At 39.7% G+C, this 21,929-nt stretch overlaps 2 protein-coding genes across 17 annotated transcripts in view; both read right to left on the bottom strand.

The window, feature by feature from the left end:
- Positions 1-20: 20 nt before the first annotated feature.
- LOC118411588 (death-associated protein kinase 1-like) lies at positions 21-13,342 on the bottom strand. Its single transcript, XM_035814012.1, has 16 exons — positions 12,196-13,342; positions 10,594-10,659; positions 10,380-10,469; positions 9,955-10,053; positions 8,089-8,187; positions 6,281-6,376; positions 5,941-6,046; positions 5,001-5,264; positions 4,583-4,741; positions 4,113-4,472; positions 3,693-3,823; positions 1,973-3,213; positions 1,670-1,749; positions 1,255-1,516; positions 843-916; positions 21-594 (listed from the first exon to the last, which is right to left on the bottom strand). The coding sequence occupies exons 2-16, from the start codon at positions 10,618-10,620 to the stop codon at positions 329-331; spliced, it is 3,354 nt and encodes a 1,117-aa protein (XP_035669905.1). The 5' UTR covers positions 10,621-10,659; positions 12,196-13,342; the 3' UTR covers positions 21-328.
- Positions 13,343-13,805: 463 nt separating this feature from the next.
- LOC118411589 (phosphatidylinositol 4-phosphate 5-kinase type-1 beta-like) overlaps positions 13,806-21,929 on the bottom strand; it is a 34,622-nt gene continuing 26,498 nt past the window's right edge. For 8 of the 16 annotated variants that reach the window (XM_035814014.1, XM_035814016.1, XM_035814027.1 and 5 more), the window contains 2 exons: positions 21,668-21,779; positions 17,242-18,931 (listed from right to left, as the gene is read on the bottom strand). In XM_035814014.1, the coding sequence (XP_035669907.1) occupies positions 18,782-18,931; positions 21,668-21,779 (262 nt within the window). In that variant the 3' untranslated portion in view covers positions 17,242-18,781. Of the gene's footprint in view, positions 14,459-14,781; positions 16,438-17,241; positions 18,932-19,872; positions 20,933-21,667; positions 21,780-21,929 lie in introns of those variants that run through there. The other 8 variants (XM_035814019.1, XM_035814022.1, XM_035814018.1 and 5 more) reach the window with 8 other exon arrangements.

The following is a 21,929-nucleotide window of genomic DNA, read 5'->3' on the forward strand; positions in this document are numbered from 1 at the left end:
TGACAGAACCCACAAGAGTGTACCATAGATAGCAATAAATATTTCAAGTTTGATTACGTTACAACCCTCTCTATCACGTACACAAGTCTCACTTTCAACCTGAACTTTTTAGAATTACTCTAGTAAATGTACTTCTAGGCAAACCTGAATAAACAAATTGGCGGACTTAATTTTGCTACGACCAACATATAATGTGAAATTCACTTGCTCGTTCTGTTTGATTTGCTTTGTCTGGTAGTCATTGGATCCATTCTTTTTTCTGTGTAATTCAATAGAACTTTATAAGAAGTGAATCAACAATGTACCGGAGATCTTTCATCATTTTGAATCACTTTCTAAAACTCGTAGCGAGTTTCTCTGCTGTAGCGATCTCTTCCGCCGACACAAGAGCATCTTTTAAACTCTCCACACTGGCACTTTTACCTGCCATTTGAATCCAAAGTTTGAGAGCTTCCCAGCAACACTCACGCGGGTCCCCTTGATGCTTCTCACTGACTTGGTCAACTTGCGCCTCAGTAAGACCAAGTTGGCGGCTGAGCTCAGTCCATCGTGGACACACGTCTTCCACAATGACAGGAAAACAATCCTCTGGAGCTTAGCAATATAGAAATGAAAATTCAAGGGTTACTTTCACACAAAGCTTCTCACATGTTAAGACACTATCAAGGGAAGTTCTAGTAAGACTACGCAACGATTTTCAATACCTCATATATATGCCTTCGAGGTACAAATGAATGACCCCGAAGCATATCTTGATCTAATTGCCAAAATGACCTTATAGAGAACATAAAGGAAATGAGACAACGAATAATACTGTGTATGAACTGATCGCTTGCACTCACCTACTTCTGGTGAAAGCGTAACCCCTGCAGGCTCTGTTTTGCTTGACTTCGACGTGTCTTCTGTAAGCTGTAGCCTGTTGAGTAAGTCAAGTGGTCAGAGTCTGATGACACGGTGAAATACATGCCAGAGATATAAACATTAACAGCGACATGCTTCACTATAGGACACATGCCCTCCTCGGGTTCCTGACTTTTGTTCATTTGCCAACGTTCACAAATTTGGACGCGGACAAGCTCAACCTTCGTATCGTGCCAGTATATGGTTACAGCTCTTCCCGGACCTGGGCCAGAGGTGACAAACTTGAACACAAGCCGACTTCCTTTTATTGAGATTGAAAAAGTTTGTTATCCGCGTAGAACAGCTAAAATTTGAGATTTTATAACTTTTTATCAACATAGAATTTCTACTCACATGTCGTCAATCGCCTCGACCGTTGGCACCTCCCTGATGGAAACAAGTGCATCCCTCAGTCTCTGTATGGTTGCGCGGCTGCCATTTACCTGAACCCACCGATCGCAAACAGCCCTGCAACACTTCCTCGGGTCCCCGCGGTAGCGCTCTTCAATCTCGTCGATATTTGCTGACGGGAGGTCAAGATGGTGGCCGAGCTCTCGCCATTTGGGGCAAGCGTCTCTGACGACGATGTTGAAACATCTCTGCAAACTCGGCACAGCTGAAAAGGGACGCACAACTTAGACTTTTCATCATACTCAAGTCAAGATTATACAGTTTAAAGTCTTACAATTACGATCGCGATGCTATACAATACAATACAATACATCTAGGTCGATTGCGGCACTATGACGCAATTTGACGATATAGTTACCTGCTAGCGGTGACGTAATATCCGATGTTTCAAGTGGCGCCGGCTGCGCTTTCCCCCATCCGTTGCCACCTTGTGAATATCTGGCATAAAAGAGTCTAAATAGGTTAGCTACATGGCGTACAGTAATATTTGATAATGTGCTTTGAACAAGAAGCTTTCAACCAGAGACCTCCTTGGTCAGAGAGAGCTCGAACATTATGATGTTTAGTAGATAGTGGTCTTGAATTCTATTCTGCAAATGCTGGCTTAAGATGACATTTAATGACCTTAGCTGAAATTTGAAATAATCATTACGGTACTTACGGATCCTGAAACCAGTCGGCAAGACCTATATCTTGGCTGGTGGCAGTTGCCGGTGCGTAGGTTTCACACACGACTTCTCCATCACTAAAGCATTCAGCAACGCTTGCTTCAGTAATGGGGAGAAAGCGTTCAGCATCTTCTTTCCCTTCATGACTCTCACAGCTGCATCTAAGGCACCATTTGTAGCTGATGCCTGGTATCCACTTGTGGATGAGTTCCTTTAGATCTTCATCCAGACCTTCCTTTACGCTTGGACCATGACTGAACCGACTTGCCTCAGCCTTGACTGACGAGAGCAACTCAATCCTCAGATAGAATCGCTCTTTTGTGACAAGAAAGGTCTGCTTGCGATTGGTTGTGATGAACCTTGCACATCTTGCGTACGCTAGCTGTGGTTTTACCTTGCTGTGCCGACGCATGCAGCATATGACTAAGCGGTGGTAAAGCCCAACTGGACAGAATTTACCATCAAATACAATGAATATGGGCTTGCTGCGTGCTATACCCGGAGGATAAAGCTTCGCAAAGTCAGGCTCTGTGGTCAACAGCGAGGGGACGAAGTATGTTGTCTCTGCTGACTCGTCACCACCAGGACTCTTCTCCCTATCTTCATACCCATGGCACTGAAGGACGAGATCAAACTTGTCCATAATGTCCAGCAGTTCTTGCTTATACTCAATTAGATTGTACTGAAGAGCTTCCTTTCTGTGTGTCCACACATACTCTATCAGTCGATCTGTCAGCTCCCCAGTTTCCTTCAGCCGGTCCCATTCCTCTTTCACCGCCGGATCCCGGTACAGTGGGATGGTGATGATGGTTTTGCAGACATCAACTAACCACTGCGGATCAAGGATCACAAAGTTCCGGAGACTCTGAGTGGGAAAGAAGATGATGTCTCCTCTGAGATGTAGGAATTGCAGAATACCAATGGCGTTGTCCTCTGACGTGACTCCAGTACCCATTGCTTCCATCACCCTCTCCATATTGCAGTACCGTGTACCCTGCTTATACATCTCTAACAACTTTGACCTTAATTCCAGCCACTTGATTGGAATCTTCTCTCCCATGTAGCTCTGCTGTCTGGCAATGTCTAAGATGAAGTGCCTTAGGTTTGTCACTTCTGGGTCTTCTGGATTCCGTTTCGTGTTATCCACAAAAAAGTACCTGTCCCTTACATGTTTGTCAATGAGCCTGCCTTTCAAGTGCCGTCTGATGCTGCTGTGATATTCTTCTTTACTTTCCTAAAATACAATTGAGGAATAAACTTATAAGTCAACCAAAATGTTCCGCAAAGTCCCTCAAATTCCCTTGTAAAGAGCACTATAAAGATAAATTTATCAGAAGGCACGATGCATACAAGACTTCCTAATACTGTTCACATAGAGCAATAAATTGCTATGCTTAAACATTTGATGCTCTTTCATGTATACAGTAAATTCTGTGAAATTCAACTTGAGTTCTATGACATTACAGATGTATCCAAGCACTATAAGAGTATACTCAATAGATAAACCATGCTGGCAGTCAAAGGAATATGTTGGGTGTGCAAGATCGCGCCGCGTGCCTGCAAAGCTGATGTGTTACGGAGATGGGTGAATATACCGGCTCCAAGGATAGAGATACAGATATCGGTGGAAGCAAATATGCTCTAAATTTGCTACCAGTGGATGAATATGTTTATAAACAGCCAATTTGATAGTTATATGTACAGATCACTGACCTTAGTGACTTGGTCACTGTGCGTGCCGATGACGACCACAGGTGGCTCGATGTCTCGCTTTCCTGTTGTCTCTTCATCTCGCAATGGCCTTGTGTGAGCTCGAATGGATTCCAGATGATAATCGATGAAGTCTAATCGTTGTGCATTAAAGACAAAAATCATGAACGTAATCCTTCCTGTCAGTGATACCATTGAGACACTGGTGATTTAGTCAGCAATTGATACAATGCCAGAGTAGACTAATTTGGTGCGATGTGTACCATTGCTTTCACAGTAGACCAAAGGTCAATATAATCTTTATTAGTACATTTATCTCATAAAAGTCACACGCACTGCACTCATACACAGCTGCACAACGCTGTGTGAAGACCGATAACACCATTGCTGATTCGTGTTTACAAGTCATTGCCTTTGACCTACCTCTTTCCTCAATACATTGGCTTGCTGGACCTCCACCCACAGTGCTTGAATCAACCGGGGCGTGCAAAGGTTTAGCGAGATTCAGGGTAAGACCGTAAATGGCTCGATGGGTGTAGAAGACCTGTTGGGTGCTGTAGAATATTTCCTGCCCTCCAAAATCCCAGATAGAAATCTGTGGGTGTTCTCTTGTACCTGTTGGGTTTGCCTGGGCGTCTTTTTCTTGGAGGATTTTTGCTGCTGTAAGAAAGCTCTCCGGTGCCTCGGGCGGCTTGTCAGTGATCTGTGCTTCCTTAAGTAAGTCAGGCAGCTCCTCGGATGCGAGCACTTCCGTAGAGGAACTTTTACCAATTTTTTCTACCCCTACAAGGTAGATAGATTTTCAATTAGACTCATTCTAGAGCTTTACATTGGGATGCGTAAAAAGTAACAAAATGACACTACTGTTGTTAGTGACAACACATATCACATACCACCACGTGGAGTGTCAAGCTGCTCGGAGTCAGCTGGCCCCTCGACATGCTGCTCTGGCTGTGATGTCTTCGACTGTTCTCCTTCTTCATGCCCTCGCTTTTGGGTCTGCAGTTTTTTCATCTGCTCTGCGACAACATACGGAAACTGATCCTGGAGACCTGGAAATGATAAATGGTCGAGATATTTTCATTAAATACAGAATAGAGTTCCCGTTAAGCCATATCCGTATATGATGTTAGGCGTTCAGCTTCAATCCATTATAATGTAGATAATGATATTCAAACGATGGTTTACATTGAGTAGAAAGTCGTCAACTACTAAACAGGTTCATTGATACATTTCACAATTTCACGGTGTTCAAAGTCAGAAATGCAAAATTATAGTCAGAGATAGAAAACTAACCAAAGGAAGATATACCTTCGATCTTTTTCCATTGCTGTGTCTTGGTCATGACGCATGGATGGATTGCGATCCCATCAGTGATTTTCCAGTCCGGTTCAAAGTCCTCTCCCATAAGACTACCAACCAGGTTGGTTTTTCCGTTACCGTACTTTCCAATAAGTACAAACCTAGTACTATAGACCTCGGTAACACCCTCTTCACAGGCACGGTCATACAGAGCTCTCATTTCAGGGCCTCCTAGGTCTACCTCCGTTGGTACAGCCCCTTGGTCCTGTGAGGCTGGAAGAATTCTCGAATCATTAAACTCGTGAATTCACTATAAATTCTCCTTCCAGAAGTTAGACTCCGGTTTAGACTTATTTCAAGCGTGTTGTAGGTCTTGAGCTTCCATCATAATCTGACCTAACCTGTTCTTGCAGAGTAAGAGTACGTCCAATTAGCCTCTTAAGTGGAAATTCTGGTAGCCTCAGGAAACCAACGTCAGGACAACTAGGCTATCTATATACAAACGAAGTTTATAGAGAGTGCGAGGGTCCCTTGGTGTTATTAAAAAATGCCTCTTCCTTATCGACCATTTTATGATCTACCTTTCCAACATCTGCTTGGAGATTACTAGACGGCTGGCGTCATGACGTAATATTCAAGCAGTAACAGACAAGCTATAGCATTACGATCTACTGAGTTTTTTACCCTCCCCTGCATGCCATCACGAGAATGAGTTAGGCTGTGATTTACCCTGAAAGAAAAAAAAAAACAAGTGTGGGTATCTCTTCGCACACATATGGCATTTTGTCATTCATGACATGCCTATGAAAATCCCTTTGTAACGGCAACTGACTATTTCAATCTATGTTTTCTTAACGATTAAGAACATGATTGGCATCGATACGGTCAGAAAAATGGCTTTCAAAATAAACAAATCATGGATGATTTTCTGGAAAGTACAAGGATCTTACTTTATGTTCCTCAAAAACTTTCATTATGGCCTTTCTTTCTTTGGCTGAAACTCTCTTTCCGTATCTGAAGTCCTTCCCAATCACCTCATCTGCTCTCTTACCACCCTAGAAGGAAATGCTCGCTTATTAAAGCATCATCGCCTATTAAAGCATCATATACATGTAATAGATTTTCTTTCATACGCAATTGCAAGTACGACTTAACTTTAAGAAATGATGTATTTATATCTATTTCAACTGGACACGTACATTATCACGAAAATGTATCGAAAAAACCTTGACCTAGAATGCAACTTTCATTTCCTGGAGCATTTAGCATTTATTTTTTTCAGTACGTACTTTATTCTTACTATTGGCGTCTGCTCCTGCTGCTAGTAGTTGCGCTACACACTTGTGGTGCCCACATATAGCCGCATCATGAAGTGGTGTAACGCCCTGTGTAAAAATTAAACTTGTTTAATAAGTCTAATCGAGGACACCACTATCATAAAGTTGTGATAGGCAGCATAGGTTGTATTGATCTCGGGAAATCTTTCCGTAGCCTCCCCCACAAGAACATTTTAGTTTACTTCTTTCCTGTAGCAACCTCCCATATAATTTATTTGCAAATCCATGCCCGTAGGCTAATTGCAATGATACAGACAGTGAAAAGTAACAAGAGTCTATTCTAAATACACACACGTCAGCTATCTATGTACATGCTTCTACTTTCTTTACTGGGTGGTTTGACTTCTTCTTTGGAGGCAGTGGCTGATGAAAAGTCCCACTTCTTTAATGATTAGTGGGTTCTGTGATTTTAACAGAAATATAGTTTTTTTGAGGTCTACTAACTGGTGAAAAGTTGGAAATATTGTTTTGATTGTGTCAAAAAGGTTGTTTCTTTCGTCCTCATAATGGGGGCAGTTACATATAAAATGTATTTCATCTTCCACTGCATCCGTCGCACAGTATTTACACAATCTATCTTGAACTGGCACTTTTTTATAACGACCCTTTTCTATCTCTAGTGAGTGAGCACTGATTCTTATCTTACATACATTGGATCTCTTGTCAGTGTCGTTCTGGTATAGATAGGTTTCCATGGCATATTCGGTTTTGATATGTTTGTAAAATCTTAGTTTGCCGTTATCTTTAGACAATTGCTGGAAAAAGGTTTGGACATACACGTCTGACAGTCTTTTCCTTAACAATGTACAAATATGTTTGTTGTCTATTCTAGAGTGAGCATAGTTCCATAGATAGGAATAACCATTATCATCAAGTATTTGTTTTACATGTTGGAGCCAAGTTTTCTTATGATTGTTTAAAGGTACATTTTGTTGACAGAGTAGTGCGTCTATTTGTAAAGGGTGTGTAGAGTAATCTAATTGTTTAAGGCGCAGCCAGTACTTAACTATGCGGATTGCTATATCTATGCCTGCTGGATAGACTCCGAGTTCTGCTCTACATGCGGAGTTACAGGAATTCCTGTGCACGCCAAGAATATTTTTACAAAAGCGGGTTTGGATATTTTCCACTGGGCAGTTATCTTTTCCACGGTCTATACCCCAAATCTCACTACCATATAACATTATGGGCTTAATACACGTATTGAATAGCTTAAGTAGAGTCTTGGGGGACATCGTTGAAAGAGTGAGAGGTTTGAGGCCGAATATACAGCTTTACGTGCCTTTAGAGACAGGTTCTTTTAGCTAAGGAATAAGTACCTGACGAGGACAACGTCAGGCCTAGGTAGGGGTAGGAGTTTGCGATTTCGATGTTATCTACGCCAAATAAGAAATTTATGTTCTTGAGGAGTCTCCCTGATTTGTTAAAGATCAAGGCTTTAGTTTTCTTTAGGTTCACCTGCAGTTTCCATTTTTCGCAGAAGGAATGAAGCCTGTCAAGGGCACATTGTAAGCCGGTTTCAGACTCTGAAAGTAGTACTACATCATCTGCGTAAAGTAGACAAGAAACGAGGAGGTGGTGTAGGGAGGGTGGGTCGCAGTCGGGGGTATCTAAATCTTTAACTAAATCATCTATAAATAAGCTGAAAAGAGTAGGACTGAGGTTGCATATATATCGATAGTCTTCTGCTCCGTGAAAAAAATCATCATAAAAATTATGTCTACAGTTGAAAATCTCGTTCATAGCGCTGATGTACCTACATAGCTATCGCTTGTATTGGGGTCGGCGCCAGCTTCTAGTAACATTTTCATGGCCTCGGTGTAGCCATTCTGTGCTGCTTCGTGAAGTGGCGAGTTACCCTAGAGCAAACACAGACCCAGAGAAAAATATACATATTGATTTACACAGTGCTCACAGATCATAAAGGTTGATATAAAACAAAAGTTCGATACCTCACACTTCCGTGAAATATTTTGTAGCCTTTTTATTGTTTCATCTGGTCTAATTGATTGTGAAAATAGCTAATTAGCGAAATCTGTTTTATCTCTGTTGGCCCCCTGAAGCAAAAATACATACGCTGTATGTGTAGAAGTCCTTTATTTTGGCAGAATTTCATGGGTGTGCCTAAATACCACAAACGACCACAAACGACTCGGAAATACCACAAACGACCACAAACGACTCTAATATGCAGTGTATATGGGTCAAAGACCTTGTGTGGCGCTCTGGAGACATTGTTTACACATTCATGAATTTAAAAAACGCAGCAAGTCCTGCGTATTCACCAGTTATTTCGAGTTAGTCCGCCGGTTTCAAGATCGAATCGATTCTTGGCCGCCATGTTGGATCGCCCGTGCTAGGAGTCTGCATGGGGAAGTTCTCGATACCTTCCACGGCTCCATAGACGACAGGACGATAAAACTATGGACACTGTTGGTTCATAGATTGTAGCATGGCACTATTCTATCATTGTCAACTTATAAAACTTGTATACTAAGTGTTTTTCAGCCTCGATGCAAGCACGCATTCATTATAGTGACCGTCATCGTGATTTGCTTCGATCTTGAAACCGGCGGACTAACTTGAAATAACTGGTGAATACGCAGGACTTGCTGCGTTTTTTAAATCCATAAATGTGTAAACAATGTCTCCAGAGCACCACACAAGGTCTTTGACCTATATACACTGCATTTTAGAGTCGTTTGTGGTCGTTTGTGGTATTTCCGAGTCGTTTGTGGTCGTTTGTGGTATTTAGGCAGACCGGAATTTCATGTTTACATTTGATAATGACTTATGTGAATGAATAACATTTACATGATCTATACATGATATAGACCTTTCAGTAGCTTAGACATATGTCACGAGTAATAAGTAATTCATCATTTACCACTATGGAATTATGGATGGCACTTTTACATTAATCGTGCAAATTGGACTCTCGTTACAAAATTAGTATCTGTTGTTTCACCTTCCATTGATAATGTACTTAAAGTGCATATCGTATCATTGTGGAAAACACCAAAATTTAGTAATTTCTCATGAATTATGCCAAATTGAATTATAATTTGCATAATTTGCACATTAATGCGTACATCTCAAAACTACCTGTATACCGAATATCATGGCAATTCATAATAATATGACAATATCCTCCTAAAGATATATTTTTAGAAAAATTCCCTGTAGTTCCAGATTAAGCTGCTAGTGAGCCCAACCCTACACCACTTCCTCAATATGTGACAAGTTATCTGCCACCCAAAAACCATCAATACCTTAGCATGTCTGGGCCAGAAAAAAAGATAGAAAAAAAAACCAGGGGCCTGAAGTTGACATTGACCTTCGTATTCCCTACACCTACCAACATACCAAATATCATTACAATCCATCCAGAGGTTCAAAAGTTATGCTGACATTGAATGTGCGAAATTACAAACATGCACGTACGTACACACGCACACGCACGCACGCACGCACATACACAAACACAGACACACACACACACACACACACACACACACACACACACACACACAGACACACACACAAACACACACACACACCAAAAACTATACGTCCATTTTTTCTTGGAGGTAAAAACATATACAAATGTACCTAGTACTACCTACATTTTTATCCCGTGCGTTGGGATTTGCTCCATATTTGATCAGGACCTGTATTGCTCCTGTATGCCCTCTACCGACTGCGTAGAAAAGGGCAGTGATACCCTGGAAGAAGACATTGTAGTAGAGTGCGAAATGAATATATTTCGCTAACACCTCCGAGGAAGTGAACGAACTCACTTTTCCTCATGAAATAAAATGAAACAAGAGACAAGTAGTACTGTACATAATAATATGATGATAATAAATGAAATATAATCATGAGCTAACTTTACAAGATAAATCAAACTAAATCCGACATAACCTTTGGCGCGATACATTGCAGCAATACATACGAAATAGTTGTCAACTCGTTCTATTTACTAATCAAAAAATGAATGCAGTACTGATTAACGGTCATAATTTTCTAAATAGAATACTTGTCAACTTACTTTTTTATCAGTACTGTCAGGGCTTATCCCCTCAGACAGTATCTGCTCAACTCTGGCCATGTTGCCGCGCTTGGCAGCGTCCAGTAGCGCCTGAAGGACAGTGGGACATGTTCTGGATAATGTATTTTTTCCAAAATCAAAACCCGGATAATGTGATAAAATCTTTATATGTACATAGTACATGCCTATGAACTTAAAATGTTTACCAACGTACCTCCTCCTTAGTCTTCTTCGAGTCCATAGCCGCAGGCTTCAGCAAATGTAATCAGTGTACTTGTTACTGAAAGCGAAAGGGAAGCACAGCTGACACAACTTATGTCAATGTTTGATTCGGTAACTTAAAGGATCTTACAATGAATGACACAATATCGATTGAAATGAAGAAAAATCTAAATGTAGATTTCGTATTTCCATAATGAAAATAAGTAACGTTACCTAAATTTTCAGAAGAATATAAATTGTTGTCATAGAATATGAATTGTTGTCATCTGAAAAAATACAATGTTGTGATAGAAATATCCTTGAATATCGTCAAACATTTCTCCGATTCATACACCTGAGTAATACAAACAAGTTAATGTTCCTTATGAATTTAGACAAACCTTTGATTGTAAAGCATATCTGTTCCTAGATTTTCAGCATCACAAAGAAGCGAGATGTCGAATTCACTTAGTAGAATATGATCCTTCTGCTGGTTGACATTATAAATATTGCATGTAACGGACTTGTCAACTATCATTTTGTTGCGACCTGTACTTAACCAAGTGGGTATATATGTTACAATAAAGGTCTTCATCCATTTCTTCATGCATTATTAATGTTCACACTTGGAAAGGACATTCTTGGTCCAAAGTTCTGACAATGACGAAAAATTGTACCTTCATTATGTCTGTCTCGGTGGATTGACTAGTCAGATAAAGGTTCTGACAAAGACGAGAAATATTTACCTTTATCATGTGTGTCTCGGTGGATCGACTAGGCGAGGGAAGGCGAGGGAGGGTCTGCCTAAACACCGCAAACGAGTGCAAACGAGCTTAGGCATACCCGGGATAGTCAGATAAGATCTACCAATGTCGCTTCATATTCTGGGAAATCCTACCAATATTGTGCCCACGCGGAAATATTCAATGCCTTCCTCACCGAAATACTAAAATTCCCGAAACTATCCAACAAAGAAAGTGATGCTGCTTCATTAACTTTTCCTAGTAAAATATCGTGGGCGATCCAACAACAAAGGGGTATTCGGAAGGAAGTTACCGGATAGTCACGGTCACGGGTTCGTTCGTCACGCGTTGTTTTCTGTTGTTGGTTCTTCAGTTATCTTGTCAAAAGTACGACCCACAATACTTGCTACACTACGATGACTTCCAAATCCATGTCATATAGCAACTAGAATGTTTGATAGCACATAAAAAAACTTGATATATGCTGATATAGCCTCAGGTAGTCCTCTCGGACACGGTCGGTTAAGTCTGAACAATTGTCCCAACTCAGGTTACAGTGTTAACAAAATGGCGACAACATTGTCGTTTTCTGTGTTCGCGAAAGCATTACCTTTTACTGCTTTTAAATTACACTTCTGTCAAGATCGTACCTTTGTCGGGTTGTCCTCTTAAAATACTGATAGTTGTTGATAGGGTAACAGCTTCGCCACACTTGCAAAGGTAATACAACGCCACACCCAAGCTTAGGAACTTGTCCTCCATGTTTACTGCAATTTCCCACAAGTGAAATGCACTGAACCCAAAACATGAGCCAAATATATACAGTACCAAGTGACATTGAGAAAAAAAATGGCACAAATTTTAATTCTTACCATTTTCGAAACGCCACGGAAACTTGATTCTTGCAGTAATTTTATGTCTCCTGCTCAAGCCGAAAATTTACGTCATGATCATGTGGATCTATCCATGACCTCCGACATTCAGTGACGTTAATCCCAAGGAAACGTTACAACAAAACAGGAAGCTCTCGTTTCAGCCTTCATGTCACGCTATGCCAGGGATGTCGAAGCATCCATGAAATAAGAAAGCCGACGAGTTAAATTTCTGAAGCATCACTGCCAATGTTTACCCAAACCTTGTTAAACAAAAAAAATTGATTTTGAAAGTTGTATGACGTTCATAAACTAGATTCGCCAATATGACTGCTCAAATGAGAAAAAAACGTTTAGTACTTAGGACAGCAAGCTAGCCTATTTTATTCTCGCCTGTAGCATGTATGAACGACAAATGTTTCATTATGCAGAACATTTCACCATCACAATGATTGAGATTTTATCAAGCCTGAGTACTGGTTGGTTTGTTCAGGTTTAAATAATTGTCCATGACAATACACGGAGAATAAAATGAAACAGGTGACGTTGGTTACTTAAGATAATAAGGTAACGACAAAAACTGAACGCACTGGGTTGTTTTTATTCTGCGCAACTGTACAAATATACAGATACAGCAAATTCCATACCTTGTTTCGATCTCTTACACTAGTTCAACTGATGTCAACCAACCGCTTGCATTTGTTTTGTTTTTCTTTCCTTATTAAACTGCCTTTTGTATTTCTTCTCCACCTGGCCTTCATAGCAGGCTTTTTGGCTTCAACCAGAACTGATATAAAATTAGAAGACAGTACCAAATAACATGCAAAAATGTCAATCCAAGATGCCTGCTACGGAGACAAGCTCAACAACTCCTGATCTCTAGCCATCCAACATACTCATTACCCATTTCTTCCTTCGTTCCTTCCTCTCTGATGAATCGTTCCGTCTCCCTTCAAGGTACAAAGCTTTCTCAACAACTTCTTCAGTGCCAGTTTTCAAGTTTACTACCCGCTGAGCAGGCATAAGGGGGCACACACCAGTTTATTTGGGGGTTCAAATGGAGGCGGCACACCCTCAAGTCTAGCGACCATCTCTTCCAGGGAATTATCCTGAAGGAAAATAACTGTATATGGGGTGAGAGGATATACCTTCAGCTACAAGACCAACTGAGTTTCGATCCTTCAACTTCTCTAATTTTGAAAAATTATAGGGAAAAAACATTATTTTCATGTCAAAAATGATGCACAAAATCGGGCATTTTCGCATTGGATAAAAGAGATGAAGAAGATTTTTCCGGCAAGCACGACTGATACTGCCAGAAAGAAGAAAATCTAAAGACTAATCCAGCCAATTATAAAGAAAATTCTAGTACTACAGTTTTTTTAATCATCCACGGCGCGCGGCATTGCAACTTCGCTCGACACAGCGCTTCAGAGGTAAATCTAGGTCACGGGCCTCTTTACATTCAGGCGTAGGGATATCGCGGAAGCAACGCGCGGACCAAAACACAATTTGCGCCAAAAACACACCATTTCCTACGCTTTTCAGCCATGTAACCGTTTAATGTCATTTCGCAGGAAATAATGAGAAATGTCAACTCAAACATGGGCCCTCGGAAGCCTTTCGTCACTTTTTGGTCGCGGACTACCACGGACCCGGTCGCGGAAGAACTGGGGTGTGCACCGTTAAGCTGCTATATTTTGTCAAATTTCAGAATGATGATTCATGACAATATAAATGCTGCATTGCATATAGAGCTAGATTCATCTAATTTTTCAAGATCACCAACTCTTCCCGCCAGTTTTTTTTTAGCTTATAGGCGAAGTATTGTAGTGAGAAATTAAGCTTTTTCTTCATATCTCATGTACAACTGTTGCAAGGGCCAAACCACAAAAGATCGATGAAAAGGCTTTAAAAATCAGCATTTCTTTGGGTTCATGCAGGTGAAGATACATTCACTTTACCACAGGTAACATCTAGGATCAGAGTAGAGAAATTGAAATTGGCCCCAATAAAAATTCATCCCTGCCTGTACCACCGAGGAAACTATTAATGATTCAACTAATACGTATACGTAATGGGCTCTAACCCTGGCTTATTCTTGCAAAATGTTAAAATTATTCAGGTATTGTACAACTTTCACATCGAGTTCCTTTCTTGATGCTTTTCCCTAACCATAGAAGATCATAGAACTTTACTCTCTGCAGCCGGATTGCAGTGCATCATGGGAAGGGGCCAGTGACATCCTCTGGGGGCCAACCACCTGCAAATGATGATGTCATGGGAATGATCCCTAAACTCCTCTAGTCTTTATACCCCCCTCACATTAGGCGCGATTCGATCGGACGACGAGTCTGCGAGCTCTAAATTACGAGGAGGCATGTCGACCCTGACGGGAAGGTGGAACTCATCCTTGTAAATTAGAGCTCGCAGACTCGTCGTCCGATCGAATCGCGCCTAATGTGAGGGGGGTATTAGCGCCCCTTTTACAATGATGGATTGAGAACAGTACATTTAGAATGCTTACAGATTTATGCACAGCTTTATGAAACAACAGATATGTAATGAATCATGCAAGAACACATGCTATTTTCAGGTCTTTTTTAATCCACCCATTCCCCCATGTACACCACAATATATATAAGCGTAGATTTCACATATTTCTCACAAAATCACGCCTCTGACAACAACTGTTTACAAATCACTGTAGCATTGCACTTACCAGCCTAACCACCTCTGTCAAAAATGGCACCGTCCCGCTCAACATGACAGTACACTTAACTATGGACGGGTACATAAACCAGCAGGGGTGGCCAGCAATGTAAAGTGCAGATTACAAATACGCTTTTCTTTCAAATAAAATGATAATACAACATCACAGAACATAAGCTACACATTGAATTACCTACAAAGTATGTTGTGCACAAGTATTGCAAGTTGAGTCTTCATCTTATTTTGTTTTATACAACTGGTTTCTTCACAAAAGCACGGGTAAGAATCATTCTCAAGTTCATAGACGTATCTACTTATCATGTATTACTAGCATACTTGTGGAATGCATGATACAAATGTACAAATATTCAAGCTAGCTATCCCTCCTGTTAAAATGTTACAGACCTGCCTACCCCATGATTATTTGGAGTATTCCAAACATGTATATTTCTGTATCAAAATCAAAATGCAGTAAAGAAAGTGCAAGATATTAATCTACAAGCCTTTTCTATTGCTTTGCCAAGTTCTGGCAATGTATGTGTGGCTAGTTATTCTTAAGGTTTCCTGGGATTGATCTCATCATGTCCTAAAGTCAAGATCTTTCCAAAACTTTGCAGAACTTCTAAGCTTACATGCAGGAGGTCCCTTGAAGAAACCTTTGATAGAACACTGACACAATTTCTACTACTCTTGCAAAGGACACATGGTACATTTACCATTACAAGAAATTGTTGTGTACTATCGTCATGTATACAAACCTTGAAAAGCAAAGACTGGACCTTGTTTCAAAACAGTATCTTGCTATATATGGATGTTGAACTATCAGTATTTTCATTGTAATCTCTGGAAATCCCAAACATTTGAAAAACACATAAAATATCTGCATTTCTAAAGACTTGTGGTGTTTTGCAAGTTCACAGTTTGATATCATATTAGTATCATGCAGATATGGATCACTTTTCATATAAAACAAAAGTTTTGCAAATTTCAACATTTATGCATTATTTGTAGACTACTAGTGAAATAGCTGTTTTCATTGTAAACTCCCAATTCCCTTGACTATATATGGATTATACAGTCCTGCCAAAGGCATTGCCAAAAATACAGGTTCAGCTTTTTTCAAATATTCATACAAGTGAGCATACATTAGTTTGCTGTGTTGAGTGGAGTTGTCATAGTTAAATTGCTTACCCAAAATGTTCTGAAGCCAAATTGAATCTAACATTACACATGTACAAGCAATGAAGACTCTTCTATGCTAGTTCTTTAACATTGAGGCCATTATTATCTTCTTGCATATCTCATAGTATGCCCCAATATGGGGCCTTAAAAATAGCAGTACTGGTCAATGCTTTACAAAAGGAAAGTTATCAATTCGCATTCAAATACGTTCTAGTTACACCGCAGTTAATATAGCCAAGCCACAACCAAAGTACTAACAACTGTACATTGTGAAGAAGTTGCACATTGCTTACATGGATGTGAATGTCCAAGCCATTTTCCCATTTCTCCAATCTGTTACAAGTAGGTCTGAAAGGAGGGAGTGAAAGAAGCCAGGAGGGAAGAAGATGGGACAAAGAGAAGGAAGAAATGAAACAAAATTAATGATCTTTGAAGGTGATTGATATTTCAAGAACATACTGTAATGACAAACATGCCATTATGATATGATCAGATTGTCCAAATTTTCACCATTCTGATTGATCACGTGATCAATTGTCCTGCCAAGTGATTGGTTAGAGATCATGTGACCAAAACATAATCAGCAATAATTCAACAAAAGCTGTCATCTTTTCATCAGACACATGCATACAGATACACTGAGGATATGATGATAATCAGCAAAGTCAAATGCATGCAAGGCACAATAAGGGACAGGCATTAAGAGTTGAAAAACTAAGATGGTTGTCAAAATATATTATCATTATGTTGGAGAAATGGACTGTCAAATTAATGAATTTTCTGAATTACTAGATTCTCTATTTGCTAATGGATTCCCACCTCTAACGTTTAACATAAAATCATGAAAACATTCTGAGTGAGTAGTCTTTGGTTGGATGTGTAGGACATGTTCGGAAATAACTTTTGAATCTAACCCTGCAACATTTTGTAGTTGATCCCTTTTCACTTGAGTAATATGCATCAGCAAAATTTGTGCTTAAATGTGCAGAACTAGTCTTGATATTGAAGCACATTTTGTAAATTGTAAATATAAAATTGCAGAGGCTACGCGGACGTAGCTACATTAAAGCCACAGTAGTAACTTCATTAGCTTAGCAGATTCTCAAACACAAAGTAGAAGAGCCAGTGCAGATGAGATGAAATGAAAAGAACCTCAGAACCATGGCGTAAGAAATAAAGCACATCAGGGGTGAGCTCAACAGACGGGTCTCTCTTGTTGGCTTTCTGAACACAGAAAATACGGAACAAAAATCAACCTACAATAATATTAGAGAACTTTTTCTCTAATAGTTTGTCTTGTTACTTTCTTCTGTTGTGATCAATTCCCAACAAGTGTTGTTCCCCAAAGTGTCGTCCCCATAATTCCACTCCCAAAAGAAGTTTCTGTAAAAGGTTGTTGTTTGATTTGGCTACATTTCAATATATTTCTCACATAGCGAGGACAACAATGTTTCTCACTATGGATGAACTGTTTTCCTTGGTGGATGGTCAGTTTTGTATATGGACATTTTTGTTTACAGCTTGTTGACAAAATGACAGATAAACTTGGGAAACAATCCCAGGGTATATCAACTGCAATAGTTCATATCGGAAGGATCCAGACAGTGGTGTCATTCTGAAAAAAGCAAAGGACCATGATTCTGCTGTCTTCCTACGAGTAACTCTGCAAAATGACGCTTGCATTCACTGCAAAGAGACAGAGAAAAGCAAGAACAGGGAATTAGCACAGAAGAGAGGCAGAAACAATACCACTGCACACCCCCTATAAAACAGTGGAATATCCCAATGGATAAGTATTCGATTCACAGACTTGGGACACTTTCACTTTAAAAAGGGGGTGCCCAGGTAGGAAAAATGACAGACAAGCAAATTAATTGCATCAAATTCATCCTAACTACCATGATTCACAGGAAGAAATATGTAGCAATTTGTTAGATGATGGAGAAAAAATGGATGAAGACCTTGTCAGCCCATATCTTGTTCTCAGGTAGGCTTGTGATACAAAATAAGAAGAAAAATGCATAAATTTATGAAAAATCAGAGCAATTTGGAAAGGGGAAGGACAGGGAGTAGTATTAATCAATGTGACAATCTCATGATTACAAGGTGCACAAAATCTGATTCAACTAGTATTTGATTTTGAATGATTATGATTTGTTTTGTTTCATTTGAGGACAGGTATTAGATGGTCTTGAAAGGAAGATGTAGTATTGCATACAGCATAATATCATCAAATATGAAACTGTATTTCAATCAGTGAGTCTAAATTTAATTTTCAAATCTTTATCTTGAGTCATGTGACTGGATTTAATTTGAGCCATTTTGCTACAGTTCAAGAACATCACCAATATCAGAATAGCATATCACTAACACATGCCACTGAAATCACATTCAAGGTTGCTAATAAGGAAGTTCATAGTTTGAACCACTCATGTGCAGGTCAAAGGTGAAAGCCCCTAACACATCAAGACCATGCTTGATACATGTCCAGATGTGTTTGTGTATGTCAGGGCCCTTCAACTTACGTATTACCCACAATGCCTTACACTGCACATGTGCAGTTCAAACTTTGAACAAGCTTCTTCAACGTAGCCAGCCTTACAAAGTGTTTTTCAGTTGACATACACAAAATGGTAAATTTTAGCTTCAAATTTGTGTAGCAATACTCTTCAAAGAGAGAAACAGTTTTCCGTCAAACTTTTGTTGCATGGTAAACAGAACTGAGTAGCGACCCCTTGCTCGGTAGGTTAATGCCTCTGGGAACTGGCCGACCGACTAGCTGCCGACTTTGTGCACCTCGCAGACTATGGGAGTCGGGCGGTGGGTAAGGGAAGGAGTCAAGCTGAGGGGTCGGAACAAAATATAAAGAGGGGTCAACACAGACATACATGTATGTTGAAATCTACAGCGTGATATGGACTGTAGGAAAGAAACATACCAACAGCACTGTAATGTTGTATCATGGCTTAGATCATAAATATTTCATGTTCATTATGATAAAGATTGCAACAATGAGCCAACAATGAGCCAACTAGAACATAGAGCCAAGACAGCACAAGCTTGTTGTTCAACCTCCCAACTCTGCTTAGGTTGCCTTTTGGAACAAACTGGTAACAGTCATAGATCAGACAGTAGAAGGAGGGTTAGAAGTTCTGCTGAATTTCTCTACATTCATTACTGTGCAAAATTACATTTTCTGCAAATTTTATTCTTTAATGGAATTTTTTCAAGGAATGGCCAAGCCATGGCAGTGGGAATGCACACAAGCAATTTGGCATTTTTTGTATACTTAAGATCAAGAAATCAAATATTGTTTTGCAACAAAAACATCACAACAGTATGTACTATTGGTGCAGTATTCTTTCCCACAGTGAAGGCATGAATGTAACTTACGAACAGCAAATGAAGGAAAATGAAATGTTAATGATAAAGTCTTAGCAATGTTAAGCTGAAAGAGAAGACAAGAAGTTAGAATGGCTAAAAGTGTTAAAAAGAGTAAATAATATTAACAAGCTGTTTACAGGGTAGGTTCAGAATGTACTGTAGATTAGCCTGGAGAAATTTACGACAAACATGGTAGAAGTGGATTTATGACCATTTTAAGATATTGCATTAAGTGCATCTTCCGTGTAGGTGGGACTTGTGACACAGTTATTCGTGGATGTGATAATCTTGGTTGAAAAGAAAATGCATTGCCTATATCACCCAAAAAAAGCAGATGTGGTTTTCAGTGAGGTTTTCTGTTATTAGAGGAGCTCCAAACTTAAAATGATGCACACCTTGTTACTACCGTACCATGCATACTTTTTAATGGTACAATGATTGGAAATGTTACAGCAGTCATTTGGTTTTTGTTATTACATTAATGTACAGTGACAATGAGGCCTGGTATCATAGACTTGTTGTGACATCATCCCTAATATGAAAACTAGACGCATTCTCCCAAATATGCAAATAAGTCAGCTGTCAACTACATGGGCATCTAGGATGATAAAGCAATGATTGACAAGTTGAGAAGTTTATAATATGATGATCTATAATCAACGATGATGTCACAGCAATGCCTATGGTGCAAAACTGTGCAACTTAAAGACGGACTATGACATTTTTGTAAATCAAAATTTTGGTGTAATCATGTAAAATATATGAGGATATACAGTCATGCAGAGGAGAATGAAATACAACAGCTCACTTTGATCTATCCTTAGCATTATACAATGTGTAAGGTTAAGATATTTTGAGGGATCCACAATCTTACATAGTCCATCTTTAAGGGTAGGAGGTGAATGTGCAAATACATGTACATGTACATGTATTTCGTAATGCCTAACTCTACAAGCAAATTCTCTTATACTGTGAGGAAACATACATTATGCCTGTGAATATATATATATGTACAAAGGAACTACATTTTGCCCTCCAAATAAAACATGGAGACAAAATGCATCGAGACTGATATATATACATGGTGTCATACAGTGGGATACACTCTATTAGAATACCACCATACCACAGAACTGGTAAGTAAAGGTGGCTTCGGTTTCATGTTTAGGCACAAAATATACACAATACACAATGCTTAACAACCTGGTTTCCAGGCATAACATAATATACAGGTAGGACAAAAAATGGTATAATGTTATGACAAAGTACACCATGCAGATTATCCAACAATGACTGATGTACAGTATGTGAATCATTTAACAATTTAATATGCAGACACATCAATGCGATAGCAATGGTGAGATGCTCTTTGAGAATTTTTCAGTAATTTCATATTTGTGGAAAATCGTTGGGCATTCTTAGCCGCACTATTTGATGGTGGGTTGCGCATGCTGGTTTACTGAAAAATAAAACATTTATGAAAGTATTGACGTACATTTGTAACACTTAGCACCATTTCAAGATGCCAACCCAGACACCAGGCTGTAAGGTATGATCCACTCACACCTCGTGATAAGTGTGGTGGGTTCTTTAACGCCCTTGAGGCATGACTATCTTTAAAGACAGGACATTCAGCTTTACGTCCCATCCAAGACGATGTTCCTAACCAAAGATAGGTACACTCATCTTCATCCAAGTCAAGGAAGAAAACTGGTGTAAAGTGCGTTTCCCAAGGGCACAGCACAAAATACTGCCAAGGAATCTAACCCAGAACCTTGCCACCTAAACAATTTTTTCCAAAATGTAATAATAGAACAGAACGTATACAGGCCTTGCCACAAAAATATCTACTACTGCAGCATTTCTCCATTGCTATCCCATTTCTGGACCGATAGTGCTTTCTACAGACTTTTGACAAGTTGGTGTATCTATAGATACACAAGTATGTGCAAGCAGTGTTCATCCACAGGCAGATAGCTTTGCCAAAAGCTTACAACTGTGCAAGTATAGAAATACATTGAAAACTTTGTGTTAAGGAATTTGTCTGCATTCATGTATCTATTCTATATGTTTGCACAAGAGTGTTGCAAGTGGAATTTGGATAGCCTTGCACAGGTATAAAGCAGGTGCAAAGGAGTATATCGGAGAGCTGCATTGTGTGCCACATGTCCAGCTGGGCTCACACAGTACTTACTATCTCTGTAATGGTGATGTCGTCAGTGTCTACGTCTGCCAGGGTCGACTCGCTCGACAACGTGCTCGGGTGCAGTGATGACGACGGTTCCGACGAAACACTCAAATTTTGTCTGCAACGGAGGTAAGTCAAATGCACATTGAGCATTAAGTACAGGTTTGCAGGCAGAAAACCAAATTTTTCTTCCCTTCTACATGTGAAATATTTCAGAACTCTTGCCTACTAAATGACAAGTATAAGATCACTTCTCACTTCTGAGTAT

This window comes from Branchiostoma floridae, chromosome 3 (genome assembly GCF_000003815.2).
Source record: "Branchiostoma floridae strain S238N-H82 chromosome 3, Bfl_VNyyK, whole genome shotgun sequence".
NCBI classification, from domain to species: Eukaryota; Metazoa; Chordata; class Leptocardii; order Amphioxiformes; family Branchiostomatidae; genus Branchiostoma; species Branchiostoma floridae.